General features: G+C 53.0%; 1 protein-coding gene across 2 annotated transcripts in view; it reads right to left on the bottom strand.

The window, feature by feature from the left end:
• Positions 1 to 13,325, bottom strand: part of PLIN1 (perilipin 1) — a 30,935-nt gene that overhangs the window by 5,070 nt on the left and 12,540 nt on the right. Inside the window, exons 1-8 of one of the 2 annotated variants that reach the window (XM_043493509.1) lie at positions 10,802 to 10,951; positions 9,655 to 9,713; positions 7,821 to 8,019; positions 6,264 to 6,346; positions 5,409 to 5,661; positions 4,163 to 4,344; positions 1,908 to 2,063; positions 329 to 574 (exon numbers count right to left, since the gene is read on the bottom strand). In XM_043493509.1, coding sequence (XP_043349444.1) covers positions 329 to 574; positions 1,908 to 2,063; positions 4,163 to 4,344; positions 5,409 to 5,661; positions 6,264 to 6,346; positions 7,821 to 8,019; positions 9,655 to 9,702 — 1,167 coding nt within the window. In that variant the 5' untranslated portion in view covers positions 9,703 to 9,713; positions 10,802 to 10,951. Of the gene's footprint in view, positions 1 to 328; positions 575 to 1,907; positions 2,064 to 4,162; positions 4,345 to 5,408; positions 5,662 to 6,263; positions 6,347 to 7,820; positions 8,020 to 9,654; positions 9,714 to 10,801; positions 10,952 to 13,325 lie in introns of those variants that run through there. The other variant, XM_038419060.2, reaches the window with a different exon arrangement.

Here is a 13,325-nt window from a genome sequence, read left to right as displayed (position 1 = left end):
ACTGGGGTGCATCAACAGGGCACCCCTCTGCACCATGGCCCCTGTAAGCAAAGCCAAGAGTCCATCGCTTCCCCAAACCCAGGGAGTACCCCTCAGCCCCATTCTGAGCTGAAGGAGCCATCTCTAACATGGCCCAAAGGAGCCCCAGACTGGCAGTGAGTCTGGTGCAATAGGAGCCCTTGATAGGATTCCCAGCAGGGAGGGGCTCCAGCCAGAGGTGGGGGAAAGATACAGGCCCCAGGCCAGAAGAGGCTGATCCTGGCCAAGAATGTCTTGCCTTCACACTGCAGCGCAGGAAGGGAGCTCTCAGAGGAAGGGATAAACTCACCTGCACGTAGCGGGACACGGTCTCCATCATGCTCCCAGTAACAGTGCGTAGGGCATCCCCCAGAGTGCCCACCTTCTCTCTGGCTAAGGAAGCTGCCTTGCGAGGGGTGAGTTGGAGCAGCTCCCCAGCTGTCCCCCAGGCAGCAGAGGGGACCCTCTTCACGCTGGAGATGGTGGAGAGATAGGCAGTTTGTAGGTTCTGGGCCATGCTGCCCAGGAGGCTTGGAGTCTTGGCAACCTCAGCCATCTGCAAAGAGAAATATGCCCAGCCCTTCTGGTAAGTGCCAGGCACGGCCTATGCTGGGAGCAGCAGGCCCCAGGCACCATCTCTGTCCTGCAGCCCTGTCCTTCCCTTTGAGTTCCCCAGCTCTCAGAAGCCCAAAGACTGAACAGATGATTCAGAGCCAGAGCCATTGGCCTTTGGCTGAGCAGCTTGCACTGGGGCTTTATCCTGTCCTCCCTCCCCAACCCCCCAGGCTCCAGAGACAAGACAAGCCTGCACCCCCCCAGCTATTTGATTCAAGACTGTATTTCCGGTGGAAGTTTGTCCAACTCCTCAAGTTGTACTGAAAGTGGGGAGGGCAAAGGTGCAGGGCCCTGACTTCCCTTCTTCCTTGTCCCAGCAGACCTCCTACTAGGGGAAAGTTTCCATTCAGTCATTTCCAACGCTTGATCTCTGGGCCAGGTTCTCGGTCCTGGTCCGGCAGCACAAAGCAGCTGTGAAGCCAGCGGATCTAGCCTCCCAAGGATTCCCCTGCAGAGTGACCCCATCCCTAGGTGTCAGAGCTTCACCAGTAGTGGCTCTATGCCACCCTCTGTGCCCAGTGCAAGGCCCTTGGGCAAAGAGCGGCGTAGCAGGGCATCCCTACTCACCAATTATCCCTGGCTGCTGGAACTGCCCCCTAGGGCTGTGGGCCGAAAACTGGAAGTTTGAGCAGCTTCCCCTGCTCCTCAACCCTCACTGCAACAAACACAGCTCAGCCAGGTCAGAGACTCCAGGCCTCTGCATCTGACAGGCCTGGAGGCTGCCAACTCCCTTTTCAAGGGTAGTGGCGGCAGGACAGGGGCCTCTCCAGAGTCTCCACCAAGTGAGGGAGGCTAAAGACCGTCACTTCCTGCCCCTCCGCCAGGGCTTCCAAACCCTCAGCTTGCAACAGTCATCTCCACACCTCCACCTGGGAGGGCACAAGCAGAGGGGACCCTTGAGAGCTGCCCAAGGTCACCAAGTCTGTTTCTTGGGAATAAAGACCAAGGGGCTGAGGGGCACGGGGAGCATGGCCCATTGGATCACAGTGGCTTCTAAATAGAACTGTTTCCCTTTATGTGGCAGTGTTGTCTAGCAGTTATTGCAGGAGGCTGGGAGCCAGGACTCTGAGCTCTGCTACTGATTCCCTCTACAGCCTTGGGAGAATCACGCCCTTCCCTCCCTCACCTCCTCCTCTGTACCTGATCCCTGACCGTACTACTAAGGGCCATAACTGCTGCCTTGGCCACTGGACAGGACCTGCAGGGAGCTTTGTAAAGGTTCCCTCGCTGACCCATCAGAGCAGGTGTGCTCACTGCTCTGCCCCTCTCTGTACCTCACTTGCTTTGGTTTCTTCTTTCTCCAGCTCCTCCTCCTCTTGCTCCTGTTCTGGCTCCTTACTTTGCTCCTTGCTTAGCCAACCAGCTGCTGCATTCTGCACATCGCACAGGACCTGCTGGGCCTTGGCCGTGCTCTGCTTGGCCACAGCACCCTGCAGTGAGAGAGAGCAGAGAGCCCCTGCTCACAGGTGGGACCTCACCAGGGCCACCATGGAGCAGGGTGACTGCTGCATTGAGGCTGCACTCGGGATTTCTTGACTGCATCCCTTGTGCTTGTCACTGGCTCCTGAATCCAGGTATTTCTGCAGCCCACCATGGCAATGCATGATGGCCAGCACAAGGCTGATGAGTCAGAGTTCACTGCCCCTCGCCAGGGCTCCAGATTCCCACAGCACAGCTGAGTGTCCACGGAGAGCCTGCGGGCCAGCATCAAGGGAGGGGGAGCTGCACTAACACACAGCATAACACAGGGCCTAACTGTGCTTCGTGCTGGGCAAGCCAGCCCCGATCCATACCTGTTCCCACTTACACACGGGGGACAGTGCTGCTGACCCAGTGCTGATGGAGCTGCGAGGCCAGGCCTGTTGATGCTTTGCAGGCTCAGGCACTACAGTGAGGAGATGAACGCTAAGGGGAAAGCCAAGCAATAAATCTGTTAAAATGCCAACATTTCCCCTGTCAGCCTCCTGTCCCCGCCCTGCGATAGAGCTGTGGGACACACAGGGAACACTCACTCACCACTGACATGCTGCCTCATCTAGGTGCAAAGCAGCAGCTGTTTAACTGATCCATAACAAAGCTGCACACCAGTTTAGGACAGAAAGTAAAGAGAATTCCAGAGCCATTAAAAACCACAGGGGGAATCTGGCGAGTCAAGACAATTACCCTGGATGGAATTTGGCCAGAACACAGGGGTCAAAACTCTAACTCTTTCCAAAAGTGACTTTAGATCTTTAATCACCACAAGTGGCCCAGACCTTGGAGTTAGGTACTCTCCGATTCTCTCCCCTCACACCGCTCCCCGCAGCACTGCACCCCTCGTGTCACGCTGGGGCACTGTGGTCAAGAGAGTCCTCTAACAAGTCACTCACACCCCATCCCTTGCAGCAGCTCCATGTTCCTTGGTGGTCTCCCAGCCAACCCAGGCCAGCTCTGTTTAGCTTGTGAGCTCTAATCAGAATGAGTGGTTCGCAGGATCCATTCTGTGTCAGGGCTGTAATTGTAACAGGATGTTCAAGGGTCAGAGGACAGACACATATGGGAAGAAATCCCAAAGGCAGTAGGGGGCTGTGGTGTTCTGGCGGGGTGGTTTCCAACCCCAGGGGAGCAGAGTGGCGAGACAGTGGGTTGGAGGTGGGCTTTTTACTCCTGATTTTATCTGTGTGTCTGCTGGGGCCTTTTGCTTTGGGAAGGATGTTATGTCAAGACCATTAATTAACCTTCTAAATTTAGAACCAGTTAAAAATAATCCAGCCTGCTAGTTTGGTGGGGGCCTTATGTGCGCTGATGCCACAGAGATTATAAGGGGCCAGGACCCTGCCTGCCTTGGAGGGAGAGTGAGCAGCTAGCAGCAAAGCATGAGCCAAAGAGCCACTTGGTTCTTCCCATGGAGCAAGTGAAGAGAAATATATTCACAACAGCAATACCCTGTGTCCTGCTCTCCACCAAGCGTGAGGCCCTGAAATGTACTGGCCTAGCTCCTAGACAGGGCAGTGGTGGATGGGCCTAAACAGTTAGAATAGGACACTGGGTGGCAGGACGCCTGGGTTCTGTTCCTGACATGAACTTGCTGTGACCTTGGTGACTTGGGCAACTGTGTCTCAGTTTCTCCTCAGTGAAATGAAGATATAAAACTCTGTTCAACCTTGCTGAGAGGCTTAACTGAGTAGGGTGTGTAAACCACTCAGAGAGCCTTAAGAGACAGAAATAGACAGATGCAAAGATGAGAAGAGCATAGGATAATTTAGTATTACTTATGTTTACTTCACTGTCTCTGTGCTAGCATCCTTCAGTAGGGTTCAGGAGATGGGGATTGTGCAGTAACCGCTGCTACACCAGCAGGGGGCCCCAAAGCACTGCTTCCGTCTAGGTCCTCCATTAAACATTGGCTATTGTTTGTTGGCTTGGGATTCAGACTTTCATAGATCCAAGGGGCTATCAGCCCACGTTTTATGGCAGATCAGTCCCGGCACTAAGCTGCTGCCAGGGTCCCCAGGAGTTCCCCTTAGTTGTGCTGTGCAGGGGCACTCACCAAGCCTGGAATCCACATGGTCAGCTCCTGCCCTCTGGCTTTAGTGCGCTGGATGGTTCTGGCTGTCTGCTGGTAGGCGCGGTGGGAGATCGTGCTGGCCAAAGCACCGATCCTGGTGAAGATGCTAGGCTGTTGCTGGGAGGGCATCACTTCAGATCCATGCACCCTTGTGGGCTCATGAGCTACAGGCAGAGAGGCAGAGCCAACTGGGAATGGGCATGGCTTGGCTTGGCACTGCTCTCCTGGGATCTCTGGGGGTGGAATTCTAGTGGTGCACAGAAGCAGGTCTCTGCATTGGGACTGCCCTGCTACCCAGCTGTACAGCAAAGCCCCATTCAGCTCTGTACAGCACCTGGCACCCTAGGGCTTTCATTTCAGAAGCCTCTTTTTCAGTCCCCGCCCACCCCCCAGCTCCAATCACCCAGCCAAGTGCTGCACCTTGCTGAGGAATAATTAGCCCCCTTCTCTCTTCTTTCAGGCTCCATCTGTGAGAGGCATCTGACCAGGGTGACAGCGCCACCTTGTGGAAAGCTCAGCAGCTGGCTTCCTGAGAACTGGTTGGTTGCAGGAGACAGATCATACCTGTGTTTAACGGGCCCATCATGTGGGGCCCCTCGCACAGGCAGAATCATTGGGCCATTTACTGTGTCCAAGGACATAATAAGGAAGAAGGAACAATAACCTGCAAAGGGTATTCACAGGGCCACCCCACCCTCCCTATTGCTACTCAGTACACCGCCAGGGAATCTCCCGAGCAGGCTAGGTGACAGAGAGGAGGCTCTACCTAACCCCAGTGCACATAAATCTTCACACGTTCCCATGGAGGCATTCGCCAGGCATGCGGGGAAGACAGCACAAAAGGGACAGTCTCCCTTGATCCTGGCCAGAACCAGCCGTAGTGCAGACAGAGGCTGGAAAAGTTGCCAGTGCACCTCAGTCCTGAATGGCAGCAAACTCTGCTAACCTGGTGCTGGAGCCCTCACACAGACCTGCCCAAGCTCGGGATCTCAAAATCCCGCCCCTCCCGCACTACCCCACTCCTGCGTGTCTGAGCAGAGGCCTGACAAACCCACTGAACTGGGCAATCTTCACTGTGCTGTGTCCCAGACAAAGGCCATCAGAGCCATTTTCATGTGAATCAGATTTAAGACCAGGTCTCCCCAAAGGGAAAGGCTTCTCGATTAGCACCAAGTGCCCCACTCCCACTCGCGACGCCATCCATTGATGATTGAGGAGGCAGGATTACCTGGCTCATGCTCCTCTTCTGGCAGGAGAAACTCCACCAGCTTCTCTAGCTGCCCCAGGGCTCCATCTACCCCGGCAGCTGCCATCTGGCTAACCCGGCTGCTCCAGGTATATTCTGCTGTGCTCTTGGTCAGCTCATAACCCTCAGCAGTCAGCCCCAAGACCCTGTCCAAGGTGCCAGCTATGGAGTTGCCAATGGTGCTCCTGGCACTTTGAATGGGGGTGGAGATGGAGTCCTTCAGTTCAGATGCAATCTGCAGGAGAAAAGATGGAGAAGAGACATGCAACATGATTCAGTCACCCAGGTCTCACTTTGTGAAGATACAGTGACCAATGGAACCCAAAGCATGGCTGTATGTGGAGATGGCTCAGAGGCAGCCCCACAGGAGAGAAGCATCAGCGCCTAGATGGTCTCACTCTGGGTTGAAGGATGCTGAAGGGGATGGAGCATAGGGAGCAGCATGAGCAGGTGTGACATGACCCCACTGGTCTACATGTCTTTAGGAATGACCCTAGGGGGCCCCCCAAACCCTCATCCCTAACTGTGGATGACTCTCTGGGGGCCCAGAGGAGACCAGTGGCTCCTAGCATGTTACCCTATTAGCCTCAGAAGAGCCCATCACCACCCAGTTATCACCCACATGGAATCCGGGAATGAAGCCAATGCCCACACTGTCCCATGAAAACAGAGCTCTCCCCTGGGAGATTCATGGGGCGGGCAACATCCGGGAATGGATGGGTCCCACGCGGGGGAAGAGCAGGCATGAGTGGGTCCCACATGGGTGTGGGTGGTGCCGCCCAGGAATAGGTAGGTCCCAAAGGCTGATGGGGGAGAGGGGTTGGGTCCATTACTTACTTTCTCCACTGGGTACTGGAGGGCAGGGATCTTCTCCTCCAGGTGATCCAAGCCCCTACAGGCCAGGATGTTGGCAGCTGTGACTGAACCAAAGCCTGGATATTAGCATGGTGGTAGGGGGCTCTGTGCTGCATGGAGGGGGGTGGATGACTCACTAGGGGGTTCCCTCTTCTTTGTCAGTGCAGATCCTGATACCCCACCACAAAGCTAGCAGGCACTAGCTAGCAGGGTATAGGTGGCACAGTAGAGGGCACCTTTGCTCTCTGAGTCAGTACTAAACGCAACGCCCTAGAGCAGTGCCGAGGCTGGGAGTGGTGGGAAGGGGGAGGTGCAATGCTTCAGAAGAAGACTTAAGTGCAATGCCCTGGAGCCCTTCTCCTGACACAGGCTGAATAAGTTCATACTGTTTGTACAGCACTTGGAGGCACTTGGATGGCACAGGCAGGCAATATAGTAGAGCTAGTACTGATGGATTCTACCCTCCTTCTGCCGCATCCCCTGGCGGCTGCATTAGGACTCTCCCGCTCCGCACCTAACCTGATGTGTCCTGGGGAAGTGCGGGAAACACATGAGTCAGAGGGGACAATCAAAGGGGTATGGCCAGGTCCCCAACAGGCAGACTACAGCTCCTACAGGCCTGTGTCATGTTCCCCGCTTAGTGCCGCGAGGGTGGGCATTGGGAAAGGTGCCTGGCTGAGTAGCTGAGCTCTGGCTGGATATTGGATGCATCCAGGGATTTGCTGCACCCTGGCCCCGGCTTGGGCAGTTAGCATTGGGAAAGAGCTGGGAAGGAGCCAGCTGGATGGAGCACTCAGGCCTCATGCTGAGCTGCTGACTTTGCACTTTCTTTTCCTCCCATCCCCCGCAAGACTCTCCCCCTGCCCACCGTGGGATGGAATCATGGTCATCTGGGAACTGCAGACAGACCTGGCCTTGACCCTTCACTGATTTTCCCACAATTCCTTTCTGGAGATGCTGCAGGGGCTTTTTCTTTGGGGGAGGGAGGCTGGGCTAGAGGGGTGGCCAGGCCCTACTAGCAGGTCTGCCAGAGGGAATCCACAGCTGCCAGGCCCAGACACACTGCTCTGAGGATCAGGGTGGGTCCCGATGTTCCAGATGTGTCCTAGAGAGAGGAGGGACTCTGACTCTGTTGATGTGTTATAGACACAGGTCTCCAACGGCTAAGACCAGCCCAGGCAAAGCTTGAAGCCCAACCACCTACCTAAGTCTATGTGGGAAATGTTTAGCACATGTACCGGCACTGTTCATCCTTCATTAACTCAGCACAGGGAGGGCTGACAGACTCACAAGTGCAAACTGAGGCCGGGTAGTTACTTGCCCTAGGCTATGGAGTGAGTTGGTGGCACGGCCAGGCGTAGAACAGGGTGTTCTCAACTCCCAGCCCTGTGCTTTGGCTGCTAGTCAGAATCTCTCCACTGCAGCCTTCTTTTCACGGGCAGGGGATTCTCTGTGGCTGCTCCCATGTGCCGACAATCCCTGGTTCCCACATGCTCCCCGTGCCCCACTCCCCCGCAGCTGGGAAGAATCCAGACTCACACTGAGGCTCCAGTCTGCGCACCACAGGCTCCATGCTCCACACAGCCAGCGAGCTGGCCCCCTTGACTCCTCTCTCATAGGCCTCACACACCGATGCCACGAGTGGGTGTACCTCTTTGGTGCTGGTGTACGTCCTCTGAAGGCTTTCGCATGTTGCGTTCACCACTGGCAGCTGCAAGACCCTCTGCAGCACGTTCTCCTGTGTGCAGCAAGAAGGGGACAAATTGGGGGACTGTGCACAAGAGAGCCCTGCAGGAAACACTTGCTAATACAGGAGCAGGAATCTCAGTGACACCGTTTATGTAGCAAGGGCCACACAGGTCTCCCCCGTCAACTACAACAGTCAGTGTCTCAGCTCCTGCTGCAACTGTAAGAGGGGACCCGGGGGCTTGTCTTTTGTTTCTTTGCAGCAATCAGGGTTTGGGGGGAGGGGGTGGGGAGTAAGATAGGAGAGAGGTGTTTATTTAACCTTCATCTCCATGCACCCATTGGCACTTAACCTTGGGCTCTAGCACATCCTGTCACCTTAGTGGTGGGTGAGGTATAAGACCCCGAATAGAACAGAAAGGAGGTGAATGGGACAATCTGTAAAGACACAGTACAGCCCCCTTTAAGGGGCAGCGCTCTCTGCGGAAGAGCCCTTCCGCATGCAGCTCACAGACGGCATGTTGGAAGGCTGGGCACTGCATGCCTCTGTCCATGACCTTGTTTGCATGGGCTTTGCAGTGTGGGGGGGTAATAAAGCTAATTCCCAGACAAGAGCGTGTAAGACATTACAGCTGGACAGAGCACTCTGAACTGAAAGCACTGTTAGAACATTGTGCTCATACAAAGCAAGCACTAAAAATCAAGACCTTCCTAGTTAAGTGAAAACACCTTGGCTCTGCCCCTTTATCCCTGGCCCCCATCACCCAGTGCAGTACATGAGTCTGATCAGGACATTAGGAAGCGGAGAGGTTCTCCAAGTCACCTCAGTGTGGGAGGAGGAATGGGATAGATTAGGCTAATCAACGCTTGGCGAATGGTGGCTATGAGGCAAGTGCTGCTTCTGGAATGCATGTTGCAGAGTAAGAGGAGATGTTGGAGTTTCCAGTGATCTCCAGGTTGGTGTGGGGGAGGCGAGGAGAGTGTCTGTATTTGGATTGGTGCCCACATATGTCCTGAGCTGACTATAGGTCTGTTCATACAAGAAATATGGCAGTTGATGGCATTTCCAGGACTAGCAATCACATAACTTCTACACTTAGGCCATCCGAATAGCTCTGGTTCTTTACATTTGTACTGTATTCTCAGCATGGTAGCAGGTTTGTGGTCCATACTGCAAAAGTGGATAAGGTCAGTCACTGGGCACAGAGATTATTGATATATAGACAGTTAAAGGGTCAGAGTTAAGGTAGCTTCTGGACTCTGAACTACTGAGTTTCTAGACTTTAATTTTTTGGGCTTTGGGTTTTTTTTGGGGGGGATGAGGAAGCTGGGGTTTTTTATAACTATAATTTTCTAACCATATTGTTTAATTTAACTGATATTTACAATATTGATTGAATCAAAGATTTTGTCTGAGAATTTCTTAGATTTTTTTTTAAGAAAAAGCATTTAAAAACCACAGATCTTGCTAAAGATCATCATTGTTTTCTTCCAGCAGACACTATATATTGCTCTAGTTACAGATCTGTTGCACAGACAATGCAGCCTTGCTCAACGGAACACAATACAGCAGAATATTTGAATCAAATACTCCACTGGCAGCATTAGCAACCCCCTACTCCTCAAGCCAGTCTGATGTTGCTCATACACAGCAGTCTTTGCCTCTCCACCTCTTGCCCACACTTACCTTTGTACTTCCATTCTGCATTTTCTGGCTCCTGTTTGCTGCCATCATGATACATCAGTCTGCAAAGCAAAGTTCACAGCCTAGTCAAGGAGCTCCCTGGGAAAACAATCCTGGAAATGGTCTCAGCACCAGTCTCTAGTCAACCCAATGGCTCTGATGGAGTCTCAAGCTATACGGTACATTATGACCTTTTGCATCCTAGATTGGCAAGGGCAGAGAGCTACGCTGAGGCAGCATATGCCTTGGGTGGGTGAGACCTAGTGTTGCTTAACAGCAACCCATCTATCCAATTAAGCATCAGAATTGGGGATTCCAAGAAGAGTCCCAAATGACAATCCTCAGCTAAAGAAAGCATCTGCAACACAGGGACTCAAAGACGAGGTTGAGAGGCATCAGCAAAGCTGCAGAGTCCAAAATTGGAGTAACAGTCCTGTGAGCCAGGGCTCGTGCATTGAAGAGCTTGGGGGGGTGGGGGGGACGACTCAGGATATGAATAGCGGGGGTGCTGAGTCATGATTGAGGTGCAGCAGTAAAGCTGTGCAGGGTTGAGGTGGAGGACTGAGGTGGACTGCAGCAGCATTAGCAGAACTGCACAAAGAACCCAGGATAAGAGTAGCAAGAGGTGTAGCAGGTCAGGACTGAGGCACACTGGCAAAGCTGAGGATAATGGTCAGGGCTATATTAGATGGTGCCATGGTGGGTCAGGATGAAGGAGCATTGGCAGAGCTCAAGAATGAAAGAGCACAATCCACTCACGTCGTGCCAGCTCTGGAGCACACAGAAAGCAGACACATTCCACCTAATCAGGAGCACAGCCGAGTGCTAGTTCAGATACAGATTCCAAGACACCTCAAGGCCATGTCCAATGCATTGCAACAGCACAACGCATGCTCCACCCACTGTGGCCAATGCATCCCAAAGCCATCTCAGGAAGGAGCCTATTTCAATCTCCAAAACCCCAATGCCACCTCAGGGGCATCCCTTCTGACAACCCCTATTGCCACTTCCAGCACAGATTCCTTCTTTCCCAGCCTGATTAAATGCAGAACCATTAAGCAGAACTACTTCGCTAGCTGTTCCCTGCCCCTTCCCTCCCCAGCATTAGAGAGACTGTACACTAGGTATATGCCTGCTGTTGCGTACTCACGGAGCAGCAGTCAGGCGCTGTCCTCAGCAGGGTGCCAGGAGCTGAGAGTGTCTGGCCGTGCTATCCCCAGAGCAGATCCTCTGACAAAGATGCAGCTTACCCCAGACAGTACCACCTCAAAGCCCCACCTCCCAGCCGCACGGGCCAAGGAGTCTGCAAGTTGCTGTGGTAACATGACAAATGGCTCCCTCGGCCATACCAAATTCAAAACAGATGATTGCATGACCAGTCTGGAAAACGCCCCCGCCCAGTCTCATTGCAGATCCTAGAAACTGAGTCACAGGACCTGCATCTAACCCAACCCAATCAAAATAATGTAACAAACAGGGAGAGAAAAATCCCTTGACATTAACACTTCGAATGGAACCATGAGCAATAGGCAGCCTTGGGACAGTCAGCAAGAATAAGTCTTGTTTGCCAGCCCAGATGGCTCTCGCTGGCAGAGTGACAACGTTGGTGGATGGATGGGGTGCAGTAGGGCTCACATATTTAAGACTGAGATTGTAGCTCACAAAAATCTTCCTTGAGTTCATTGGACAAAGACACTGCTGTGTGGACTGAAAAAAGGCTAGAAAGGAGAAAGGTAAAAGGGATGTATTAAGTTGGGAGAGGGGTTTAGTGGGGAGTACAGAGATTGCAGTTATGATTGGCTTTATTTAACTTCAGTTGGAAGTGTCACATCAGCACCATTCAGAGAGACCGAGTTGGAAGGAGTGGTGAATGTCAGAGGACAGAGAAATAATGCAAAGGGCCCTAGTGAGGTGAGAAGCCCAGAGGTACTTAACGGGAGGGAGGAATCCAGGGGTCAGTAATGGCTGAAAGACACTGGTTGTTTGCAGACATGATACTGGGGTGTCTTGAAACAGCCAGCAGTAGATGGGCAGGGGAAGCACCTTGCCACCACAGTAGAAAGCCCTCTACTTGCTGAGTGGGTGCTTCATGCCTCCAGCCCAGCAGATGGGGAATGACAGTGCAGGTCCTTGAATACCCAGAGCTTCACAGCCTCCCTCAAGATGGATAATGAGGGAGGTTTGAATCAGACACACACAGTCCCTGCTGACCCACTCACCCTCCCACCCTGCTTTGGGGGGTATGGGGAGCAAGTTCCTAGCAAAAATATTCCCAGGCAGACAGGGGCATGGGGGACTCAGAGGCTAAGCCTTAGGAAGACATATTCCCCATATTAAAGAAGGCAGAGAGCACAGGGAGCAACCTGCCCCCCACCCCCACACCTCAAGCTGCATGAGGCTGGCACTTCTACCTTCCTGGCTGAGCTCCTCACGCCATGGAGGTGAAAAGGGAAAGGCAGCATAACCCTGTGTAAACTTTCCAGGCCATCCCTGTGATGAGTCACTGCTCTCCAGACAGCAGGGCAAAGGACAGCAGCTGCTCCAGAGCTGCAGCGCATGTATTTGGCAATGGACTTCCTGCTGGATCTTGCTAGCCTTAAGTAAAAACAACTGGACCTGAACAGGATGGGGAAGCGTGTGGATGAGCCTCCCTCCCTGTTGGCCTTAGCTGGGAATTAAGACACAACACAACCTCTGCCCTGCTAAATGTCTTCATTTCATATCCCTCTCAGCCCTAGTGCAGGGAAAAGGCCACCCCAGCACTATCCTGGCCCCCTGTCCATCCCAGCCCTGCTGCAGCACAAAAGCCTCATCAAAACATCTCCATCCACCTATCTGTTCTCAGACAACTGCCCCTCTCCAGCTAGCCAGGCATGCTCTGTCCATGGCACAGGAAACATCTCTACTTCTGCAGACAACAGCTAAAGCTCACATAACCAACTAGGATCAGAGACCTGGAGCCTTTAGGAGCTTAGCATCTACAAGTCTGCTACACACCCAGTAATAGTGCAGGGGGAAAAGGGTTGGGCCAGATCTTAGGAGACACCGGGATTATGGATATTGTAAAATTTCTCAAGGATCACCTAGCTGCTGGTGATTCAGTAGTGGAGGAAACTCTCTTTCTAAATCAGCGCTGAACTCAATTTCTTGCATTTTGTTCAAGGGCACCATGCTGCTGGAGGTGCCATTTTCAAGCTGTGCGACACTCCTTGTGTTAGCAGCCAGGGCCCACTTAAGGCCCAGTTTTAATTATTACACTCTTCCCCATCTCCCATTGCAAGTGGCAAAGTTATTCTTGATTCCTGGTTCTAAACGGTTGTGTGTTATTAAACAGCTGCTGCAGTTCACCCTAGAACTCTGGGACCCTTCTGGGCGAAGGGCAGCGTATACACAGAAGATACTACGCAAATGTTGATGACAGTAGTGCTGCCTGTGTTGGACAGAAGGCCTTCAGCCCTCAGGACCTGCTCAGTTGCAGTAGGTCAGATCTATTTCAATTTCACATAGACCATCTCACAGAATTTGCCTTGGTGCATTTCGTTATCCAAGATGTCAAGCACCTGGAGGCATATTTGCTCCCCGAACTCCTTTCCAAATGAAATCATGCTCATTTCAATCCTGAGGAGTGTGGCTGACCTTCCCTTTCCCAGTGCTCCTAAGAGGAAAGGTCTGTA

Source organism: Dermochelys coriacea, chromosome 10 (genome assembly GCF_009764565.3).
Source record: "Dermochelys coriacea isolate rDerCor1 chromosome 10, rDerCor1.pri.v4, whole genome shotgun sequence".
Lineage (NCBI taxonomy): Eukaryota > Metazoa > Chordata > Testudines > Dermochelyidae > Dermochelys > Dermochelys coriacea.
Note: the sequence above shows the minus strand (reverse complement) of the source record. Positions and strands in the feature narration are given on the sequence as shown.